A 25,156-nucleotide genomic window follows, 5' to 3' on the forward strand; every position below is an offset into this window, starting at 1 on the left:
TTTATGGAGGAAAGAAATGGCTGAGCTTTCCATTTTGATCCTCCTCATCCTGTATCCCAAAGAAAAAGGAAAAATCGGAGGTGACTATCATGATTATATTTTGTATTATGCATAATAATCTCTTTTCTGGGAAAAATGAGTTTTAAACTTAAGATTTAGCTCATTCTTTATTATTTATATGCTTTTTTAATGGATGCATTTAACTTTATTAATGTATTATCTGAGAATATAAAGTGAAGGTTAATTACACAGAAATTTAGAACCTAGTTCTGAGTCACTTAAAGATGGGTTTCTCCCTGGGAAAAGACTGGTTTATAGAAGTCCTTTGCTCTTACTGTCTTCAGCTCCCCTGGGGCCTTATTTGGGACCAGCCTTGGTTACAAAAGGCTTCCTGCTGCGGTAACTGATGTCCAACATCAATAGAAATCTGGGGTGAAGAGAAGTCAACAAAGCAAGGAATTAAGTAGGCATCACTGGCAGTGACTGTAAATTTAAAGTCAAGGTTTTCTGAATTAAAGAAAAAATGTGGAAAATGAAGTTGACCCCAGAGGGCATCAACATGATTTATTTCACATATTTTTTAAAAAGTTATGCCAAACTTATGATTATTATGTCATTGTATTTAGGAATGAAATTAGTATTTTAAGAATTAAAGTACTAGCTCCAAGCCTTTACTATAATAAATATTTGTTTGTAGCTTCAAACCCAATTAAGAGCTATTTATTTCAATAAAATGCATGTTACAAGACCCAGATGAGGTGTAAGATACCCAAGGTCCTGCTGATGCTGAGCCCAGTGTGCCACGCCCAGTGTGACTCTGAGCCTGAGTATTTTGCTGACCTAGACTCTGCTTCTCTGTTTTGGCCCCTTTCCTGAGAAGTATCCAGGACAGAGACTGCAACTTGTTGGATCCTTTCTCTCCGCTGAAGAAATCTCACTTCCTGTTTCCATTCACGATGTCACTTTGTCATTTTTTTCCTTTCCCATCGGGGTGTTACGGCTGGCCTGACCATCATCCATCAGGCAGCACAGGGACCAGTTCAGAGGCAATTTTAGTTCTGATGAACCAGTTTTCTTCTGCAAAAACCACCTGGGAAGTGCTTTGGGAGGCGAGCACAACAGGACTTAGTATTTCTGTCCCTAGGGCACGCAGCTCATCAATACTTGTCCACTGTGTCCACCGCAATTTTAGAAAAGCACAATGTGAATCCTGTGAGGCTCCAGTGCACCCTGACTCCCCAGCCCCCAGCCTTCCTGCCAGGAGAGCAGCCACCCTCAGGAGAGGTGTCAGTTCAGCACCAGAGTGGGCAAGCACAGGATGTCCCAAAGGACATGAGATAGGTCAACAAGTTTGCAGGTCCTGGGACACCTGGGGACATCTGCAGACACAGGAAATTTAGACCAGACCTTCAAGGACTCTGCCCACTGAGGTGCCAGACTGCTGGGGCACTTTGACCGCAGGTGTTTATTAACATATTTCTGCCTAAGGAGCCCTGCCTTCCTTCCATCCCTACACAAGGACACACTTCTCTTTGTTCCCTACACACACTCTTTGCTCTCCTCCTGCCTGCACCCGGGCACCTTGATACCCAGCCACATTGCCGTCACACACGCCTGGTGGTCTCCTCAGCCCGACCCACCTTGTGCGTTACAGTCACCAAATGTAAAAGTGAGTTAATTGGCTCTCGAGGCAGTCACAGGAGTCTCTATAGACAGGCCAGCGTACCAGTTTCTATTTTAATACTTAATTAACTTTGAGAAGCTGATTTCACTGTCTGAACACCAGGTTCATCTTCTGCAAATTGTAGTAATTCAACATTGCTTTCATGCTTTTGCCGTGTGTTCCTAAGATGGCACAGGTTTCTGCAGTTAATCATCAGTGAAGAGGTAGGGCGTTATCATCCTTATCATCGGCAGGTCGTGTCACTGCAGGTGACTCTGTGAATGTAAGCTGGGCTTCATCTTGGGAGTCACATGTTACACGTCCTGAAGGCAGGGACCGTTCTTTCCTTTTCATTGTTTCTGTGAGTGTGTGCACAGTTTTGTATGACCAAGAAGGAAATGGAGGACTGGGTGTTATTGGTATTCTGTGCCCTGTACACAAACTCACAGCAGTTCTCCATGGCTTTGGCTGCAGGGTGTGTGTAAATACTAAACGAAAATGGTGTTAGACTCGTTCCTTCTGCTTCTGCACCAACACCTGTGCTCCTTATATGTACACCTGTGTGGGAGATGCAGGCGCCATTTGACGAATCCTTCCCTTTTTGTTGAAAAGGGCCTTTGACTTCACGCACATTGTGTTTTCCCAGTGTTAAGACACTGATTACAGAAGAAAGCTCTTTGCTAGCGGCAAAATCTCATCCATTCTTTTCCTCAGACATGCTACTGACCGTGCTTTCCTTTCTTCCCTGTCAATAAGCTTAAAGTGAAATTGAATGATTAATTGCAGGATTATAGGCTCTGTGACAGTTTTCTTTTTCCTCTCAGAGTTTCTTTGTAACTATTATCGTTGTAATTAGTATGTAATGGTCCTCTTCAGTAGGGGTTTGGAGTTTGCTCTAGGAGTGGAAGCATAAATTATGTGTGTGTGTGTTAATGTTTACTATATTTGGATATTTTAGATGAAGAATTTTGGCATCTCCATTGACCTTTTCAAATACATCTTTCTTGTTATTCTATCTACACAAGCAAGGTTCATTAAATATCAAGGAATTGGTGTACATACATTAATAAACGTTGTAGTTAAAAGCCTTAAGACAAGGGGCTGGGGATTTAGCTCAGCGGCATAAGCACCTGCCTTGCAAGCAGGCAGTCGTGAGTTCGATCCCCAGTACCGATAAAAAGGAAAAAGACCAAAAAAAAAAAAAAAAAAAAAAAAGACATAGTGATTTAGAAATGTGATTATTTCTCCCAAATAAATATTTATTATCTAGATATCTGATGGCCTATTATACCCCAGCTCTGTAATTTGTCAGGGTACCACTGTTAGTCTAAGAGTCATTTCAGTGGAAACTGGAGAAAAATGGGGCAGCAAAGAAATTTTCAGTTGTACAATGGATCAGTTATCTTCTGTTTACAAGTATTTCCAGTGTAGAAGCTATTGAAACTAGCTGTTTGGAAATAAGAGCTAGAAAGGTGTGTGCTTATTTTATTAATCACATACACTGCAGTGCCTTGGTTCACCAATTTGCTCCATGATTTCGGGAAAGTCAGCCACAGTGGTGTTTGTGTGGGAAAGATGGCTACGGTCTTATTTGCCACCTGATGCAGACTTTGAGACAAGCACAAGATTTTGCCACAAGCTTCCCTTTGCGAACCAAATCGTTGGCAAACAAAAGCGTTCATGAACCCAGGACCACTGTGCCTGGTCTCACAGCTCTTCAGGCCTGCTTTGTTTGGTTTGTGAATGACTGATTTGCCTTTAGCTTGAAGAGTGATAAGCTCAGAATTTCATGTCTGAGCATTCTGAATGCTTACGTAACTTCTGGAGGAATCAAGGCTTCTAATGACATGAACCAATAACTGGTAGCAGCAGAGTCTGAGCAGCAGGACGTTTACTTGGACACTGCAGGGTTGGCCAGGGTCTCCGGAGCTTCCGAACCTTCCCTGCCTGTCAGCGGTGGCCCGTCGGTGAGTGTAGAAGCCCGTCATGGTAATTGATAGATGCTCTTCTAATGAACAGTGCTGGTCCTTCTTCTATCTCTGAATTCGGAAGTGGCTTTGAAGCAGGTGGTTCACTGCAGGAGTCAAGCCACAGTGGTGACTGAATGAGTTTAATTCGTTTCATGATTCTGGAAAAGATGGCCAAGTCTCGTTCCTTTGGGGAAGGTGGCCAAGGCCATGCTTTCCCGCGACACGGAATTTGCAACCAAAAACATTCAGGAACTCAGCCAGCACTGTGCACCAGCTTAGCAAAGCCGAGCCCACCTTGTCCCTTGTTTTCTGAAGGGTGGAAGTTTGTGATTTTGATGTTACTCATTTAAGATCAGTGTTCCAGATTTAACTTCAAAACCCTTCTTCAGGGACAGAGCACCTCCCTACCCCAGGTATTCTTGGAACAGTACCCTAAGTCCCCAACTTTTGGATGAGGTCCATTCTGGGAGACTTGTTCCTAGATCTGATTCCTATTCCTGTGTGTCAGACAAGGTGAGTCTTATATAGTACATCTGAATAGTCTACAGCCCAAATATTCTTAAGTCTTAAGTCAAGGATTTACTGTACTAAAATTCAGAAATTGTCAGAAACAATATTCATATATATACACATATATGTATAATAGTATCTTATATGTAAAGATTGGGAAGTTTAGTACATAAAACGCTTACCTCCAGTTATATATGAATTTCAGATAAACGACTATGTCTTTTGTGTAAGTGTGGAACATATTTTTAATGAGTAAAATTTGTTATGTGAAGTTGGAATTTGATATCCTGTTTTATCTAACAAACCTGTAGTATAAATACTAACATACTCGAAATACTCTATCCTTTCATAATTATGCTTTATTACCCATTTTTATTACCACAACAATAACTATATGTGCATGTTATTTAGCTAGACGTAGCCCCTACACAATGTATATATGCTGCAAAAGCGCATGTTGTGAACAGACAGACTGGTACATGACTGTAATCTCAGAACTGTGGGAGGCTGAGGCAGAGGACTGCCAATGTGAGCTCAGTCTACACAACTTACCCTTGGATGTACCTTGACGCAAAAGCCAAAGTTTAGTCTCTGATACAAAATAAAACAAATACAAAAACCTTGATGATGTTGTACTTCAGTAGAGATACCTGCACACTTAGGAAAAATCAGTGCTTAGCATGGGCTTTTCTCAGACTTCTGTACTCCATAAGATTTCTGTTTTGATCACAGTAGGGCAGTTGCCTTTGCTTGATGTAAAGAAAGCAGGCTGTGTAAATCCCGACTCTGACTGGTCATTTTTAGTGTTGGCATCATGGTGCTGTTGGATCATCAATACATGGTTTGATAATCTTAGGCTTAGAGTATAAAATGTCAATAATTCCATTAGGTGGTTTTTTTTTTTTCCTCACATCTGTCCTATTTTTACTAAAGAAAACTGCATGAAAGTATGTAGCATACACAGTGTTGTGAAGGAAACCAGCGCAGCCTCTCATCTGGCGGAGAGGAAGGGATGTCTGAAGGTTAATTGGCGCTAATCCTGTCTCTTCCTTCTTCTCACCTGGATATTAGCTCTGAAATTGCTTGATTCTTTTGGCGTGCAGTGTTTTTCATACTCCTTGTGTGCCGGAGAGACACCTCGGTAGGATCAAAGGCGGGCCGTGTGGACCTGTTCCTTCTTCACCAGCACTTGCGGAAGCGTGAGAGAAAATGCAGACAACTCCGAAATTGGGTCTGCTTCTCTGGGACACTTTCACTCGCTGCTGAACTGACACAAGCACGCAAGGCTGAGCTGCTGTAAGCAGATCCCGCAGCCCATCGAGCTTTTTAAAATCTCAATTCCTTGTTTCAAACTGCCTGCGTTTTATTCTTTGCTCTTAGTTAAAATAAATACCTTGAAATTTTTATTTAATGCTTCAGCCTCCTGTTACTCAATTTATGACTAAATTGTTTAAATAAATAATTCTGAGTACTTAAAGCCTTGATTTTATGAAGCAGTCTTAAAATGTTTTGGATGTAAGAGAATAACTTACGCCTGTGTCTTCTTAACATTTGTGGAGTTACAAATTGTAACATTAAATTATCTTAAATTGTATTCCTTTGAAGTTTGCACAATTAGTAAGAAGAAGTTGTGAACAACCTTGGACATACTTGCTCGTTCCTTTCTTACTGCAGGCCGAGGGTCGCAACCAAAGGGAGGTTCTGCTTCCTTGACATTCAGTACAGGATCGCTCTGTCTTTCCTTGGTACAGTTTGCCTAGGATTGTTTTTGAAAGCTATGTCTTTTAGAAATCTAATATGAGATTTTGGAAAAATCAGCATTATGAAACTTAAAATGAGTAAGTTCTTAAAATCACCTCAGGAATGAAGTGTGATTCAGAGCATTCCCTTTGGGCTGTCTTTTTCTTTTCTCCCAACTTGCACAACAGACAGAATAAAGCACACAGTGTAACGCGGACAGTGTCGTGGAGGCTTTTGGAGTGGTGCCTTCTGAAATGCACGTTTTAGCAACTGTGCATGGTTTAATTAGGGACGAGTTATATCTGAGTCGGTGAACAGTTTGAATTTAAAAAACTCCTGAAACATGCTTTAATTAAATACAGTTACTAAAACCAGACTAATGAAGTAGAGACCACAAAAAGTTTTGTTTCCAAAACAGTTATACGTATTTAGATAGAATGGAATGTTTCTAAAATGTCTGAAATGACTGATTTCTTCTGCAGTAGTCTTCCCTTCCTTGTGATTTCACTAATTATTTTTTACAGAGAAAGAGCACAAATATGGACTGTAGCCTGTCCCTTCTGAAGTACGCTGTGATTCTACTTTGGTTCTGTGTTCATGGCTCTTACTTCAATATTTCCATCAATGTAGAGCCCCATAGCAGGGACTTGGGATGCAGGGGAAGAGTCTGAGGTGTGGACGGGTTTGAGGGTCTCCTTTCAGACATACGCCATCAGAAACGCAGGGCTTGCTTTTCAGGGATAAGCTGACACTGTGATTTAACTTTGAAGACCTCAAGCTCAGTGATGAAGTCAAGGCTCTTCTAGTTGTATGTGCCTTTTCATAAAACGTCAGCGATTTCAAGTTTTAAGCAAGATGAGGGAAAGGTTTTCTTCTGCTTTTCAAATTACATAGATGCCTCTTAAGTTCCGGTGGGTGTTTCCATGAGAAAGGAAGAAATTAAGATTAATAACCAGAGCACAGAACCTGGCTCCAGGTCTACTGGGACCCAGGTGCACTGGGAAAGGGGCTGAGGCCCTGTTTGTCCACTGCCTGGTCACTTCACAGGGCAGGAACCGCACACAGGAGCCGCAGTACTAATGGCACGTGTGTGTGTGTGTGTGTGTGTGTCTGTGTGTCGGTGTTACTGGGAGTGAACCCAGGGCTTTTACACTGACTATGTCCCCAGCCCCTCTTTTTAATTCCTTATTTTGAGGCAGGGTTTTGCTCAGTCTCTGAGTTGACCAGGCTGAGCACAAATTTGTAGCCCCCCTATCTCAGCCTCCCAGGGTGCTGGAATTGTAGTCTTGGTCTCCAAGACCTCCAACACCGAACTGTTGATGGGCTGCTGGCAGAACACTGAGCACCAAAATTGCTGTGCTCCACCAGGGCTTGATGTAGGACTGCGTGATTATAGTGCTCAAAGCCCTGATTTAGTCACCAGCCTCAGAAGGCCAAATGACGATGATGACGATGGTGATGATGGTGACAGGGGTGATGATACTGATAATAATGATGGTGGTGGCGATGGTGATGGCACTCCAGGCTGGGAGAGGAGAAGACACTGTGGGAAGGTCACTGAATGAACTGTGGAAGGAGAGCGGCTGGTCTTTCTCTGGGTTTTGCTCTTCTGTTCCACACAGCAAGTCAGGGGCACCTGTGCTGTTTGTCTTGGCTGGAACAGAAGGTGCCAGGGAGGCACGGAGGAGGCACGGAGGCCTGACCTGTGTGTGGGGGTGGAGAGTTTCTCTAGGGCGGAGGAGCCAGCTTGTGCACATGGGCCACAGCACACGACACCACCCAGGCCTGGGCGCTGGACCGTCGTGTCCTCCTGGGGCCAGCTCCTGTGCCTGCCTATGCTGAGGTTTTCTGGGAAGAGGGGCTCGGCCATGCCCAGACACTGTGCTTTCTCCTTTCCTCTCTTGCCTCCGCTTAGGAGATCTAACCATCCTTTCCCTAGGGGCGAGGGACATGGCCTGCTCCAGGGTGTGCGTCTGTTTTGATGTGGCCTGCGTTTGGACTTCTTAGCTTTGTTCTACTACCCATTGAGAAATGCAGTTCCTTTTGAGTTTAACAAGCTTAGCTCTTAAGACTTCTCCCTTGAGGACTTAAGCATGGTATGTTGTCCAAGCTAAGCAATATCTTGTCTGTTTTGGTGATTTTTGTTTCATGGCGAGCGCTGAAAGCCATTGTCTCCATACAGAGGGACAGGAACAGGAGAAAGGGTGGGAATCCAAATAGCAACATAGTTGTGGTTCATGAATTTTTATTGATATACTTTTAAAGATCATTTTGATTGCATGTGTAAAAGATCTGGTCCTGTCAAAATGTTCTGGAGTACATCAATACCTGAGTTGTAATAGGCACGTGATAAACGTCTATTCCTCAGCCATCTATGTCCCCATCTTTTAAGCTCCTCGCTCCTGATGAGAGATGAGAGACACTGATGTCATGATTCCCAGCTTCACCTTCTTTGAGGTCTTCGTTTTTGCTAGATCATTTTCCACCCAGTAATTCATTGACCATTGTGTGAGTCTTAATGCTCTGAGTGCACTTAATTTTCAAAGGTTGATAATGATTACTTTGGAAGCGTGTTGCCAATAACACCATCAGACAAATGACAGCAGCTCTGTGGCTGGGACCTGGGACATTATGATCAAGTTCTGCTAACTCTGATCGTGAGGCAGGAAGATCTGTGGGTTGTCTAAGTTAATAGGGAAGAGAATAAAACGTGAAATATTTTGGTGGGTTAATTATTAATGCTTGGATGATTATACTGAAGGCTTCTCTGGAGCACAGGCTAAAGGAGATTAGACCAAGGTCCTCAGCTTTATGGCTATGTTTGTGCCATTCTGCACACAGGGCCACGGGAGAAAATAATAGGAAGTGACAGATGTATTTTCACACAGTCTACTTTTGATCTTCTCCAATGGTTTAATTCTTGTATTTATTGGTACCATTTTGGATCATCAGAATAATTTGTAGGCAGATTTCTATTTAATAGATGAAGAAATAAATTGATGTTGCTCTTAAGGTGTAATAGGAATGGACTCTTCTTTTGAGTTTCAAGACCAAGAACACTGAAATTACAACCTATTTGCAGTTTCTTCTCTAATTCTTCGTGGCGTTAAACATTTATGTTTTCATTATTTGAAACTTTTTGAAAGTGAATATTCTTTCTCTAGTACTGTGTGACCATGTGTGTATGTGTGTGTATATGTGTGTGTGCATGCACATGTGTGTAAATAGATAGGGCTTTGGTTGTTTCAGTCTAGGATTTCTAATTTTTATTTTCTTCTAGGAGTTGATATTCACTTATCTACCAGTCTGTTTACTCAGAGTTCTTTCCAAGCTCCACACACCATGCTGACACCGAAGAATGCTGTCTCATCAAACTAGAATAATTGATTCTTCTCACCCATTTAAAAAAAGGACTCCTCTTATGCAGCAATAATCAACATGTCCTGTCAGTGACTGTTGTGATTACTTCTTTCATTGAGGGTGATGCTTCAAATTTTGTCACTAGTTTATAGTGAAACAGGCTGGAATCCTCATTGGGAAAATCAGTAATTGCACATAATGAAGACACATGGGTGCGTCATCTTCTTGCTGTGACCACAGATCTTAGGTGGCTTTGGGTTATTGATTGGTTATTGTGCTGGCCAATTGTTAAGTATTGCTTCATGTAACAAGCACTGCAGCGGGATTTTTAAAAGGCCTATTACATAGCAAATATATGATGAAAATTACTGGAGGAAGGAATGCAGAACCACGTGTGTAAAGTAGTGTAAGGAAACTTACAATAGGCCAAACTCCTTTGCAGTGTTTAGACCTTCCATTACACTAAAAACATTCACACTTTAACCGATTATGGAACAAAGTTTAGTAAATCAGACAAATGAGTGTGTCCCAGAGATTGAACACTAACCTTATTATCAAGTGAACCGAGAGTTGAATCTATACGGAATTCATTTCTGTGCTCACAGTGGCGGCAAGATGAAGGAAAAGGACCCTGATGGGGTTATTGGGGTGTGTTACATCAGGTCACTCCTGCCACGGTTTCCAGCAGGCAGAGCTGAAGCCGACAGTGTCCTATACTCTATCGTTAGCAGTAAAGTTCTCACAAAACAATCTGCAACAAAAGCCAAATATGTATGTAGGTGGACATGGAACTTGGCTGTGTTTAAAGGTATATAGGTATGTATTCTTCTGAGTGAAATTTTAAAGTTCAAAGAAAGAATAGATTTATGTTTTTCCATAATTCCTCATTGAATAGTGCTTTTCAATAGTATTTCAGTTTCATCTTCTTAAATAGTAACTGATAGCTATGCATACAGTTAATATTTATAGTTATTTTCTATAGTATTATAAGTATAATATTTAACTATAACTATATATAATATATACAGTTATTTATAATATATAACTATAACTAATATTTATAGTTATTTTCTATAGTAACTGATAGCTATGCATACAGTTAATATTTATAGTTATTTTCTTTTTCATTATACAACTAATTTCTAAAGGCTAGTGAAGAGTTGTTGGAAAGAAAATAGAAGTAATTTTAATATGATAATGACTTACAACTATTCCATTTACAAAAAAGTTAGATTGGCACTGTGTCTTTTATTTCATTAGAGAAAGGTTAATAAAAATACTAACAAGATTTGACTTTATGAGCTAAAATTTTTGCTATCTTTGTTCCTTGGATTTTTAAGAATATTCTATTAGAATTTTAAACAGTGAGCAAAAGTTTTATGCTAAAACAGACTTGGATTTCCATTCCATAGCTCTTTGTCCCATTTTGCCAACCATCTGAATGTCCATACAGAAAAGATGGACACAGGAAAGAGACTCTGAGGAGTGAGGTCTTCAAGAAATCGGGGCAGGGGGCCTGGGCATCAGGACTGGGGGCGGGGCGGAGGTTGATTTTGAACAAGTTTCTCTCATGGTGCCCTCTAGAGAAACCAAGCTTCAGTGACTATCACTGACTTACTAACAGGAGAATGGAGTGGAAAGCAGAACCATGGTGGGGAACGTGGGCTTTCTATTAGTAGTACTGTTTGCAGGATCAGGAATGGTATCCTAACTGAGGAAGGACACGGCGAGGTATCAGTGCGTTAGCCCAGAAGCCAGGGAAGAAGGCAGACTCACCATCCAGTGTTGGCAAACCTTGAAGCGCTGTCAGTGGTGCAGGAGCCCGCTGTGGCCCGTGGCTACAGGCAGCTGCAGGCTTTCCCAGCCTCCAGCTCCACCACTGGGGGTTACAGCAAGGGGGTGGGGAGATGGGTCACAGCATGGCAGGGAAGGATGTTCTAGCAGTGTTGACTCACAGAGTGGCAGCTGAGGAAGACCAGTTCTTCCCAAAACAGAGTTCCGCAACAGGAAAAAGACATTATCAAGCAAGGCAAAACCAGATGTTCATTGCATTCATCAGGCTCTTCCCCCCTCACTCTTGCTGTGGCAGTCTTGTAGGTTAAACCCAGGCCTTCACACTTAGCTACATCCCTGGATGTTTTACAGGTTTTTGTTTGTTTTGTGGTTTGAGACAGCGTCTTGCTGAGTCGCTCAGTTGCCCAAGCTGGGCTTGAACTTGTGACCCTCCCGCCTCACACTCCCTGCGTGTGTGTTACACTGTGCGTGAGTGACACACTTTCCTGCTGTGCGTTTTCTCCAGAGATTGTATAGTTTGGGTGTTTGGAGTCACGTGCAAACTTTTGGTTTCCTACAAGGTTGGAATTTGCCTCATTTTGTTTTTTTCAGTAACAGTGAAAGAGGACTGGAATATGAGGAAAATGTAGGGGAAAAGGGAGAGGACAGGAAAGATAGAGGAGGAGAGAGAGACAGAGAGACAGAGAGACAGAGAGACAGACAGAGAGAGAGTGCTGAAAACCACAGAAGTCTGCAGCACAGGATTGCATTTGCTGTTTGGAAGCACACAGAATATTGGCACACAGAATATTGATCTCTACTGACATTGTGATTCCTGATCCATTATTCCATTTGGTTTCCAAAGTAACAGCTTGGAATTTCACGTTTTCATTCTTCTCTACTATATGGAATTCTTGAAGAAAGTACTTTAAATAAACTAACAACATAGTGATCTAGGAAGACAAAACTGTAATTCCTATATGAGTAGCAGAGCTAACAGATGAGTTCTGTGCATATAGACTTGCAATTTTATTTCTGCATATTATAAAATAGCAGTTAGCAGTCACGAGTGCCGTGTGCCACACCCGCAGTTTCCCTGCTGTGTCATTTGCTCGCCCTCTGTTACATGTCCGAGTGCAGGTTTACCAGATACTTTGGTGTAGTAATCTGGGAACACTGATCCCTAGAGAGACCAGGCCCACCTTTATGTTTCCTTTGTATCTTTTTACCTTTTTCTTGACATTCTCATGAGCTCCATGCCACATCTCCGGTAATGATTAGATGATATATAATGATATAAATAATAGTATAATATAAAAATTACAATGCTATAGAAACATTTTGTTCCAGAAAAGATTTGCTCATGCTCACGTCTTCCACGATACCCCACCCCATCCACATAGGATCACACGTGTGTGCACACACTCCTCAAAGCCTTCTCTTGCACAACGCTGCTGTGCTTTGGGCTGACACGTGGCTTGTACAGCAGTCGTTCTGGACACAGTCCACAGCATTGGAGTATATACTATGAGGACCAAGTTACTCCAAGAACGTCCATCAATACCATTTTACTCCTCAGTGATTTTAACTGATGTGGATCTTGGGCTATCAATCTTTAATATGGCTCATTTTAATAAAGAGTATCTCTAATTCTCGCCAGTTGATTGTATTTCTGAAACTCAGGGCCAGTTAGAATTATAGCAAGCATGCTATTATTTTAAGAAAGTGTTTTAGTAGAAAATACAGATGCCCAAAATTTGTCAGGCTGCAGCTCATTTACAGAGCCAATGGTGCAACCATGAAGAGAATTAGAAAGTTGGACAGAAAGGTGATCTCTGGATTCTTAAAGTGTCAAACACTTCAAATCCTAATTTTTAGTTGCAATATTTAAATGGTATCCCTAGCGACAGTTTATTTCCATGTGGAAGCTTGCTACTTACGCTTTAGATTTGTATTTATCAGAGGGAGACGTTCATAAGAATGCAGGATGCTAAAAAAAAAAAAAAAACATCTCTCACAATATACATTTTAAGATGGAATAGTCTGTTTTGCCCAAATTTAATTTTTGACTCCCAATAGAGAGAGGAGACTAAAGTACTTTATCTCTCAGCTTGCTAGGGGGTGTTTTAAGTTTCAGTAAGCAGCAGTATTATATTAACACAGACCATTTGGGTAAATTCGTTTCCAGGAGACAATAAATAAATTACTTGGTTAGAAATCAGAAGCCAAATAATTTGTTCTTGTCACCTGGTGGTGCTAATAGTATGAAAAATAGCTCCCGAAAGGTTTAACTAATGTGTGAGTCTAGCTTGAGGCTGGCTTCATTCCATCACAGTGCTGCAGAATCCCCCGAAAACCTCTGTGCTCGAGTGTGAAATACCTTCTAAAATGGTGCTTAATAATTTTTGTTAACATATTTAGACAGAGGGACAATAGAGAAACATAACTGGATTCTATCGTCTGCCTCTGGCGATTAGTTTACATGCAGGGTTTCCATGAAAACATTAAACAGTACTAGTACAGCTAAATGCTTTCTGGGGGAGGGTTGAGGAGGATCCTTAAGTGAGGATGGGTGAGAGATTAACCCTCTGACACTGCCCATAATCCGTCTGTCCCTCCATTCTCCCTTCTGTTGGTCCACCCATCCGTCATCTCTCTGTCTACCTTATCCATCCTATATCTATATCTATCTAATATGTCATCTGTCATTTATATATTCATCTATCATCTGCCTATCCTCTATCAATTGTCTGTCTTTCCTCCTCTGTTAGTAGACGGAAAAGAGCTCAATGATCTAATTTATTTTTTCTTGTGCGAGGTATCAACCACAGGTTCTTGCACAGGGAAGGCAAGAACTCTACCTCTGAGCCACCTCCCCAGCCCACTGGATTCTTAACCTCATCCATTTTGTGTTTTGCGGTGGGGAGCTTTGGCTTCCGTGAGCATGCCAGCCAGGCTTCCAGGAACACTCAGGGTAGCGGGGCAGGCTCAGCTCCATCACTGTCACCTGCTTGACGGGTGGGAACGTGGCCCTCTGGCTCGCTGAGATCCGGCGTTGGTGTTGTCCTGTGTTTCTCTAACACTCGCCACACTGAAGGTCACCAGCGTGGTCCATCAGCCTGTGAGACGCGGCTCCCTCTGCTCTTCCGGGTGAAACTCATCCTGTGCTCAGTGTGAGAGGGAGGTGCAGGGCCTAGTGGAGGGAGAAGGCGACAGCTGATAATGTTGCTTCTCCTCCCTTACCCCGGCCTGCAGAAGTGAGCTGCTTAAAAATCTCCCTCACTTCCCTTGGCCAAATAACCCAGCGGTCAGCGCCATGAGGATGCAGCCTGCTCAGTGGCTGATGACCAGGTGTTAACTCGCCTTTATCCCCCACAGTTCTCCCAGGCCACTCCTTTTGAGACTGACTCTGTGCATATTTTGGAGGATCAGGGACTTGAACTGCTCTACCAGAGAAGGGTTTAGTTTGACATTGTGGCACGTATCTTAATATTTTATATAGCAGAGAAAATAGCTATAAATTAATGTGATGTGAACTGGAAACGTTTCTTCAATGTGATTTTCTGACAGTTAAGCTGAAATAATTTCTGAGACAAATAATTCTTAAACAGTCTCAATAAAAAGTGCCAAGCAAATTCTTGTACTTTCATAAAAGAAAATATGATGCAGTGGTACTGGGAAAATATCTTACGGTTACAGACATTAAATATTCTACACGTATTTGCATTTGCTTTAGTTTCCCTTGATATAGAGGATTGTGCTGGCTAAGTACAGAGTTACAGCTTCTCCCACTCCTGATTCCCTGTGTGACTTTACGCGTGATACGATGACTAAGTGAGCTTTCTTATTGGGTGTAATAAGGGGGCAGTGAAGTGACTGTCTACCGGTGATATTTGGGGACTCTGGAATGAAAGAGGATTTATAAAAGAGGTAGGGAAAAATGCCCCTGGCCAAATGCAGCTTCCTGTTTATTGCTGGAGAAGAAATCAGCTCTGAGAACTGAGACTTACTGGCTCGTACCCCCCTCAGGTGTGTGCCATGCACCCCTCCTAAACCTCCTTAAAGGTTTGACCTTTGCGTCTGTATTTTGCCTTTGTACAAAATGAAAACACTGAAGAAGAGCTCTTTAAAACACGCGTAAGATAGCCAGGTACAAGGAGTACGGATATTTAGTGTACGGTGTAATTTTATGATGAACTTAAATTGATGTAACTGCTTGTGCTATGTTTTTCACATGGCGTACGTACACGTTACATATTTAAAGATATTGCTCTCTATATTGCGTTTATATATGCTATTCACACTTTTTAAAAATAGCCTTAGAAAACAATGTATAACATTAGATCTCATGCCATATCCAGAAAGCCTTGTGCAAATGCATAAAATTTAAATAAAATTTAGAATACATATTTTCAATAGCAGTTTTAAGGGCACTATATAGTGTCTGAAAGAAGAGTCCTGTACAACTGTTCTATATAAACTGTAGAATAATAACAAATGGAGGTGCTTTTAAAGCATTCAGATAAACAGTTTTCTGTAATATTTATTTATTTTAATGTCATACACAACTTATGGGAACATACTGAGCGTGATTACATGCTGATATGTCTTCGTCTCCTGTCTTCCTCTCGGGTTGGAGTAGTATTCTTAAGATGTGATTGTGTGTGTGTGTGTGTGTGTGTGTGTGTGTGTGTGTGTGTGTGTCTTTTTCCTTTTTATCGGTACCAGGGATCGAACTCATGACTGCCTGCTTGCAAGGCAGGCGCTTATGCCGCTGAGCTAAATCCCCAGCCCCTGGAGTAGTATTCTTCACATGTTCCCAGGAGGGAAGGCCGTGACTAATTAACGTAGCCTGCTGGGCCCAGCGCTGGCCCCACGTGCACTGCTGCAGGAACTGTGGTTTGATGTCATTGATCTTGGCCCGTTCCACACCTGAGGAAGAAGAATCGCTGAGTTAAACTTTGTGCCTTCTTTGCACCACATTCTCTCGTGTAAATACACACCGATCTTTTGAAAAGATGATTCAGAACAACTTGACGTTTTCTGCATATTCTGCTTCTGTTGTTAGAAGCAAGCTTTTGGCAGAAAATGGTCTAAGATGAAGATAGCCCTCTTCAGTGTTTTAGAGTTTGCTGGAATCCATCCTAAGCTGAAATTTGTCTCCTCTGTATAATTGCACAGTTGCAAGTGGGATCAATAATCTAGTAATTAGGTTTGAGTCTCAGGTGGATTTAAAAGATTCTACTACTTCATGCAGGGATGAGTTCTGATTTTGTATTTTAACTCTATTACAAAACAAATTCTACAAAAAATAGCTCAAGAAGTAGAGCGTTTATACATAAAGTTCCTTTATTTTTTTTTTTTTATTTAAGGAGAAAAGAAAAAAAAAACAGTGAAGGGGTACAAGTTATACAGATTTACAGAAGAAAAAAATGCGCAGTAGGAAATCACTAGTTAATGGATTACATATTGCCATCTTAGAAATAATTGCTCAAGTCACAAAATTAAAGCTTGTAGAGTGGACATTCCAACAATGATACTGCAAACAGTTCTGTTCAATGATCCAATAAAACTCAGTGATATCATTTTCTATCTTATACACTTAAATATACATGCAGTTATATAGTTTAGAGCACTTTCTTTTCCTCTCTTTTGTACCATGACTATTACACATTTTGGGTTTCATTGCTCCCACGGTTCTTATTGCTTTTTTGGAAGAGAGTAAAACCAAATGTGACATAACAGAACAGAATCAGTCAAGTCAAAAGGGTGGACATAATAGATAATATAAAGACATAATACAAGGTGATCAACAATGGTTACCATAATGCCTCCCGCTATCTCTAATAGAATTGCCTATACCATTAGTTGTAATACAATTGAACAAAACAGTAAAGAACAAAACCGACAAAACCAAAACATTGGAGACGTTGTAGGTCTTCAAAAGTAGATAAAAGTCAAGTTCCTTTATTTTTTAAAAAAATAATATTTTTAAATTTCTATTCATTCTAAATCAAATAAATTCTTATTCATGGGTTCTATGCATTATGAAATTGTGAATTGCATGTTACAGTATATCTATAGTTGTTTGGTTTTCTAAGGGAACAATGCTTTATATAACTTGTCTCCTGTCATGTTTTTCAAAGAAGCAAACAGGGCAGAGGTTGAGTTGTGTGTCAGATGAATTGGGAACAGATGGGAGATATCTTTTTCTCTTGGACGTTTGTCAGCGCTGTCATACTCCGAGATTTTATGAAGTCTTCCCAACGAGGCGCTTGGATCTCTGCTTCTTGATTTCCAGTGTCGTGACCGTGAAGGGCTTTCTCATTTGTAGCATCTGTTGATATCCCGGCTAGAGATTTTTAAAATACCCCTCGAGAAGCAGTTCTTTCTTCCCGAGTCACTGTCCTGTTTTTAAGGACGTGCGTCCTGCATGTTTATTTTAATCCAGTCAGTGTAGAAGTTGCAGGGCTGGGCCCTGGCCGACCCGTGAATTCAGGAGAAGGGAGGGAGCGTGGCTTAGACTCGGGTGCGCGAGCCTGAGACCCACAGACAGGGTCATCAGCCGTCAGTTTTCTCTTCCTTTCTTTTCCACATTCCTTCGGCCACACAGTCTGCACCCATAACCTCAATTCATGGTGCATTCAGCAGGGGTGCTAGGAGGTTCCACTGATCTCCTGCCAGGGCCAGTGCCACCTCATCACCTCGTGGACCTTCTTTGGCACCTTACTGTGTTAGGAGATCTGATGCCTTTTTCCATCCGCATTGAGTTTCTTTCAATCTCTTGTCCTAAACTTATGAGGAAATTTCTCCCAATATTGGTAGATTACTTTTTTTTTCAAGTATCTTTTCATCACTGGACAGAAATTATGTTTTTAAAAATTATAGATTAACAAAGTAGCACTAAGCTGTGTACCTGCTTCAGTTAACCTGTATGATGCCCAGAATATGTATGTGCAGAGGTGTTTTTCCTGTGTGTGCAGAGACGTTTGTTCTTCCTGTGTGTGCAGAAGTGTTCTTCCTGTGTGTGAATGGCTCATTCCACATAGGAGGTTTCACTCTCTTTTTGCTTGACAGATGGGTCTCGGTTCTTACTGATCTCTCTCCCCCAGTGTAAGATGTGCTTTAATGCTGCTGATATACTGCTTTAATATGTTCATGGAGAATATTAGCTAATCTCAATGGATTTTGTAAAATATATTGTGAAAGGAATATTATGAAAGGTTTATTTTATTTTATTTTCTGTGCAAATCAGGCTCCCTAGAAGTCTTCTTTTCCAGCCTTTTTAAAATTAATGTGTTTGTAATCAGATATATTCAGTGTTTGACCCAGTATTTCTTTGCTTTTATCCTAATTCCTCTTTTCTTTTTTTGTAGAGCAATGAAGTTGTCTACTACAATGCCAAGGATGACCTTGATGTGAGTACTAAACATTCTGCATGAAATTCTCATTATAATGGAATCGTTGGTGTTACAGAACAGATGGATCTTGGGCAGGCTTAGTTTTTAAGAACATGTTAGAGGCTATGAGCAAGACACTAGTTAGACACAGCGAGGAGTGGTGAATTTTAATGCCTGTGTATTTCATCGGCTGCTTACTGACCTCCTCCTCAGTGGAAACACCCTGTGGTTGTCTGACTCGCATCCCGCGGAGAGCCCTGTCTCACCCCAGCTTTCAGTGTTCTGCATCCCATTAGCGGGGCCTGGTAAAGGGCTGAGGTCCCTTCCTCCTCGTGTCCTGGCTCCTGCTCCAGGTCACCACACAGCTCTCTTCCTTGAACGGCACAGAGGGGAGCTGTTCCATCAGCCTCAGTGCAGAGGAGACGTAGCAGCTGGGAGAGGCCAGTCCTGCTGTGCAGTCCCTGAGCTACAGCAGCCACATGGTGCTCCTGCCCCACCCGGGGCTGGGAAGGGGACCCAAGGCCTGGGGCGCTCTGCCCCTGGGCTGTGCCCTCAGCCCCACAGTGGGACTTTCCTGTCCAAGTCTCTACTACACATCCTCAGATTAATTATGGCAGGAATTAGTGCAGCATTAATGAAGTATGGTTAATATTGCCACTCTGCATACAGATGGAGTCATTTTCCACAGTTACAATAGCAATGGTTTAAAAATTTTAATACAGTTTACACTGTTTTAAAATGTCTCGTATTTTTAAAAAAATTCTCATGTTTGATTATTAGCAGGAAAATAGTTGCATGAAATTATTTATCCAAGAGTATTTGTTGAGGTTCTCCTACATTGTAAGCATTTAGCTAAGAGCTTGGATGATATCAGGGAAGAGTCCAATTGATGTTGTATAATAGTGTTGGCTACCCAAACATTTGTCATCCGGGGCTTGGGGATTTAGCTCAGCGGCATAAGCTCCTGCCTTGCAAGCAGGCGGTTGTGAGTTCGATCCCCGGTACCGATAAAAAGGAAACAGACAAAAAAAAAAAAAAAAAAAAAAAAAAAAAAAACCAAAAAACAAAAAAAAAACATTTGTCATCCAAAACAATAATAATTACAATATATAATGGATATGATATATACAGATATAATATGTATCAATAGAATATATGTTTATATATAATTATATAGATGAAGAGAGAAAGAGTGAGAGAGTATAGATAAAGGTTGAAGGAGGGCGGGAGACAGACAGACAGACAGACAGACATATGAGCTAGTATTTGAAAAAAAATTTTAGAAACAAAATATACTTGGTAAAATGTCACACTTCTCCAGGTTGCACCACTAATGATAGTAATTGTGAACAGCAGCTAAGGAAGCACTGAGCTTTCCCACATGCAGCTAACCACCTCACACAGGTCTTCAGTGTTGCAGTAATGCTGTGTACAGAGTGGTTTAGTTCCTCACTCCGTTTTGCTGATGAAGAATTAAAAATTTTTTAAAAGTAGTTTCCCTCTCTGTGCATAAGTGGTTTGCTACTGATACTTACCTCTTACAAAGAATATATACATCTTTAATTAAAGACATCCAATGATATGCATCATTTTAATTAATTATGTACATACATTTTCTCAAAAATTGTAGTGTTTATTGAGTATCAGAGTAAATATCATTGGTGAGAGAGATTCAGTTTCCTGTTAGAATTAGCATTTCATATTTAAATCTTATATGGTCATTTAAAATGCCTGTAAAATCATCTTGTACTTTCCTGGTAGTATGTTTGTTTCAATCACAGGGCTGAAACGTTAACATGTATGGCCATATACGTATAAGTGAAAAAGGTTTCATAGATTTTACACTGGGAACACTTGAGCTGTACTCAATATTTTCTTCATAGTTTGTCTACATAAATATTTATTTAGGTATTCAAGTAAATTTCTCTGTAAGAGAAAAAAATTCTTAAAAATGGATGTATTAAATTTTCTTGTGTTTTGTCTTCTCTCACTTAAAAAAAAGAGTAGATAACATTTCTGTGGGTGATAGTTAGGGTTATAAAATTATTCATTCCCTTTGTTAGACCCAACATGAAATTTCCTAAATTTAATCAAAACTCTAAATAGCAAGTTATCAACATTTAAATTTGACACCTAAAAAATTAGGAAAGGCTATTGAAAAAATTTTTCCATTAATTTATATGAAAATAATAATGTCAGGACAACCTACAGAATGTTGTGTAATGGAAAAAAGCTAGAACAGGAGTATAAGACTGATACATGTTCCAGATGAGTCCAAATTTTAACCTCCATTACTGTATTAAAGTCTATTACAATTCAAACAGCTGCTTTTTCATATAGGGTACGAACTAGTCAAGTTCCTGCACTGAGGCACCCTATCTGTTTCTGAACACAGTTGGACTCTAACAGGAATATATGTTTGTATAAAGAGTGTACTTGTATGCACAGAGCCCAGGACCACTTTATGGAATTTTCTAGGCCAGAAGAAGAAAAGACATTTATAATTCTCTTACTTTACTGTAAACATGTCTTTTTGTTGTATTTTTAAGTTTTTTTTCATCAACATATATGTTTAAATAATTTCATGATTCTTTAAATAAGCAAATTATTAGGCAGATTAATTATTTCCTGTTTTGAAATAGTTGTTAAGCCATTGTTTGAGCTGGTCTAACCCAATCCTATTTCACTTGGAATCTTAATAGTCCTTTGTGACTATGGACATGTATGATAGTGGAGTAAGTATCTGTGTGCAGGAACATTTTTCTTTACAATTTTGGCTTATTTGTAGCATAGACTCCCCTGAAATGCTAGTATTTTGTCAAATGCTAGATATTTGAATTCATTTTGACACATATTGTGAAATCATTTGCAGAAAGAACCACACAAAATTTCACTGCCATCATCAATGTACAAAGTAATTATTTCCTCAAAGGCTACTCAGCATTATATTAAAAGATAATTTAACACATTAAAATTGTTTTTCACTGCGTTGATTACTTGTGTCTGCTAATGTTCACATTTTGCCCTCCACATGGGAAAACCATGGTTTTTCAAAAGACTCTTTTCTTCTTCTCCTAATTGGCTGTGTGACCCTGTTTATCTCTTCCAGGCTAAGTGGAGTTCAGTTTACCTATCTGTACAATCTATATATTATCAGCTGTTCCCTAACACTAACTAAAATAAGATTTTACACATACAAAGCTGAGGACCTGTTGCCTGATACGTGGAAGCATTAAATGCTGTGAACTTTTAGTCATATTAATAAGTTTATTTTTGTATTAGGCTGATAAAAATAAGAAATTGTTTTGGGAGACATTTTAAAGAATACTTCTACTATTAACTATTAATTTATGTCACATATTTCCCCTTGAAATTTGAGTGAATTATTACCAAATACGAATTCAAATGATTCAGAATCATCAAAAGCATGGGGAAATGTGTAAACCATTCTGCTACGTTTTTGAGAAAGCATTTTTTATTGCGACTGAATACTTAATTTGATTGTATATTTCCTGTTATCCGTGTTAATTAAAGAGTCAAAACTGACGATGTGTCTACCACTGCTTAAGTAAAGCAAGAATGTAATTTGTCAAGAGAAAAAAAAAATATTCTGAGGAATTACTGAGTGAAGCATCGCTCTGCTTCTTCAGAAGCCTTTTGAAACACAACAAGATCAATAAATTCTCATGCTGAATCTCAGCCTGAGTTGAACTAGGAGATGAATCACAGCAATGGTATAATATTCTGGATTTAGAGCGGTTCATTGAAAAATTCTGAAAGCTCATAAAGAATTATAAGATGATTAATTTTATGCTTCACCAAGAATTATTTTTATTGGAATAACTCAATGTGCTTTAGCTATGATAGCACTAAACCCTTATATACTGAATAAAAATGAGCCATGTTGAATTCATTAGTATGTTGGTTTGACTCTTACAGACAAACCTAAACTAAAAATAGCTAAAATTAGACAGAATTTGAATCTTCTGTCATGAACATTCTGGCTCCAAGGGACAGTATGGCAGCCCACAGCCAGCCACCTCTTTCCTGGTTGTGCCTGTCGTGGACCAGGTTGGAGGCTCCAATGCCCAGTGTCTGGTTTTCTCTGTTTTCTCCTTCTTTCTTTCTTGGAGGTCATGATCTCTGTCCCTCAGGACGTGTTCTGGAAGCTGCCAGATCACTTCCGTCCTCAAGTATTGTTGCCTTGAATATTGTACTTCAGCCTTTATGGCAATTACACATTTTCCCCAAAGATTCTTACTTACCTGGTGAAGCGTAGGCCTAAGCAGCTAGAGGGCTGCAGTGGGACCTATCCCCTTTGGATGGACAGCAGTATAGACCGCTGTGAAAAGCAGAGGTCTGTTCCCCAGCAGAGACGAGGCAGGCAGGTATCTGGGAGATAAGCAGATAGTTTGTGTCTTCAGTTTGCTTTGCTTGGCGAGGTCATAGTAATGCTGACACTCCACCAGCTTGTGGAGACCTTCAGTACCATCAAGTCCTCTAACCCGGGAAAGAAATCTCTGGTACAGTGAAATGCTTATAAAACTGTCCATTTTCTAGTCCCTCCTAACACTTGTGTTTTGATCGCGATGATCAAATTGTTTTCTGAGGTTAATGTATTTCTTACAGTGAAAGGAAGCTGAGAACTATAAATAAATGCTGTACTTTGATATCCTACGTCCCAATTTTCAATCATGCATTTTTTTGTACTGGGGAAAAAACTCAAGACCTTGCACCTGCCCGACAGGAGCTTATGCCGCAGAGCCTAATCCCCAGCCGTGTCATTACACATTTTCTACCAAAGATTACACTATGGATGAAGTAGAACTTGTTTGGATGAGGAGGTGTATTAAATCCTCCCCAGAAGTTTCGGATTACAGGTGAATAACTTGGTTATTCTATTCATAACATCGTACAGGTAACGTTTGACCTTTACCTGTCAGGTTTTCACAAATTGCATGTCATCAGACTCCCCGTCACTTCAGACACACTTTTGTCACCCTTCTTTCTGCTCTCTGCAACACTTCTGAATCGCTCTTTCATGGCTGTCTGCGGGCGCACTGTCACGGAGGCCTTGATGTTCTGAATCTTTTCCGAATGCTTACTTTTGATGGCCATCTTGACTCTGGAGAAGAAGCAGAACTTCGCTAATGCCAGCCCCTGTGACTCAAGAGGACGAGGACTCTCCGAGCATTTCTGTGGGTGTGACGGGCTGGTGGATGACATCATTCCGGGGTTCACCAGGCTTGATGATCACAACTGCCAGACTCACGCATGAGAAAGAGCCTGCAGAACTGCTTCTGACTGGCAAAAACCAGGCGGCACATGTGTTTGAAGCCAGGGGTCTATCTGGTGGCACATTAATGGCAATGTGGCTTTTTAAAAACTGAAGCTTTTGCCGTGTATTTTGATCCTATGTCCTGCATACATTAGTCGTTTCCTGTCCCTCTCCAGGAAGTCATCTGACTTAGACACTGGTCTCAAGTGTCTACATAAGCATTGTCAGAATAATCTCTAACTTTTGATCTATCTTTAATTGTATAGTATATTAGTATGTATATCCCTCAGTGTGATGTTCATAACTGTTGCCCCATTGGCATGATAATCAGACAATCTGCTATTGACTCTGCTTGGCATTTGAGTCCCTGAGGAGGCTTTCAGCAGACATAGCTTGGTAATAAATGGCAGCCTTGGTTCGGAGGCGCCCCTATCCTGCACATTCGTCCCTTGGGGTTCCTCCTTCAAGCATAAGCACAGGGCAGCTCTTGAGTCTGCTCAACCGCTGACATAGCTCTTAGGACATCTAACACATTCTGTCACCTACTAAAGTTTTTCTTTTCCTAATAGGTGAATAAATCTAAATTGAATTGTATACAACCGAGAAATGACTTAAGAATACCAGATTTAATGATATCCCCCAGTACCCACTTTTATGTTTTCAGTGCATCATCTTGTTTTACCAGAACCCCATCCATCCCACTCTCAACGCAGCCCGGACCCATGCAAGTCTCTGTGGTCTTCAGGATTGCAGCTGAAAAGGGCAGATTGCACTTCCCCTGGCGGAGGCCTTTTGCTGATCAAATACATGATCAAGTATTCACATTAGTCACAAATAGCACAGAGGGAGGACACGTGCTTGGGTGAAAATACAGAACTGTTCTCTCTGATCCTTTCCCAGGCCCAGGAATGGATAAGCCTTTATTTATTGGAGACTAATAAAGTAGAAAATGGTCAGTTGGGGATTCCATGACAGACTCAGTGAAGTAGAAATACTGTAGTATTAAAGACACGTAGGAAAGTGTTCCCCCAATGTAGAGTCACTTCAACTACTTAGAAAAAAAGCATTAAATGTATGCTTTGTGTACCCCATGAAAGACCCAGTGGCCCATGAAAGGGCACACTCAAAAGCATCAAGGCAAAACTGTGAAAGCAAAATTCTCAGAAGAAGCCATGGTGAAAATTACTCATCAGTGATAGAGTGAATTTAAGGACTAAGCCCCAAAATGAAAAAAAAAAAAAAAAAAAAAAAAAAAGACTGGAAACAAAGATAATGAAGGTGGAGGCCAAAATGAAGAGATACAAACTATGAATCATATATGCGCAAAGATCAAGCCACAGCACGGGGTTGGAGAGCACCTCCACAGAGTTCAAGGAAGCCGGTGTTCAGTTCTGCAAGGAATTCCGTGCATAATAACTGCATCTGCAAGAACCACAGCCCTTCAGGCGAAGAGTTTTAAATG

General features: G+C 40.7%; 1 protein-coding gene across 4 annotated transcripts in view; it reads left to right on the forward strand.

Moving 5' to 3' along the window:
• Cacna2d1 (calcium voltage-gated channel auxiliary subunit alpha2delta 1) overlaps positions 1-25,156 on the forward strand; it is a 401,933-nt gene that overhangs the window by 222,497 nt on the left and 154,280 nt on the right. For all 4 annotated transcript variants that reach the window (XM_063237508.1, XM_063237510.1, XM_063237511.1 and 1 more), the window contains exon 5: positions 18,393-18,434. In XM_063237508.1, coding sequence (XP_063093578.1) covers positions 18,393-18,434 — 42 coding nt within the window. The remainder of the gene's footprint in view (positions 1-18,392; positions 18,435-25,156) is intronic.

The sequence above is a fragment of the Cavia porcellus genome, unplaced genomic scaffold (assembly GCF_034190915.1).
Source record: "Cavia porcellus strain 051 isolate PalLab524CR breed Dunkin Hartley unplaced genomic scaffold, mCavPor4.1 scaffold_2, whole genome shotgun sequence".
NCBI lineage: Eukaryota > Metazoa > Chordata > Mammalia > Rodentia > Caviidae > Cavia > Cavia porcellus.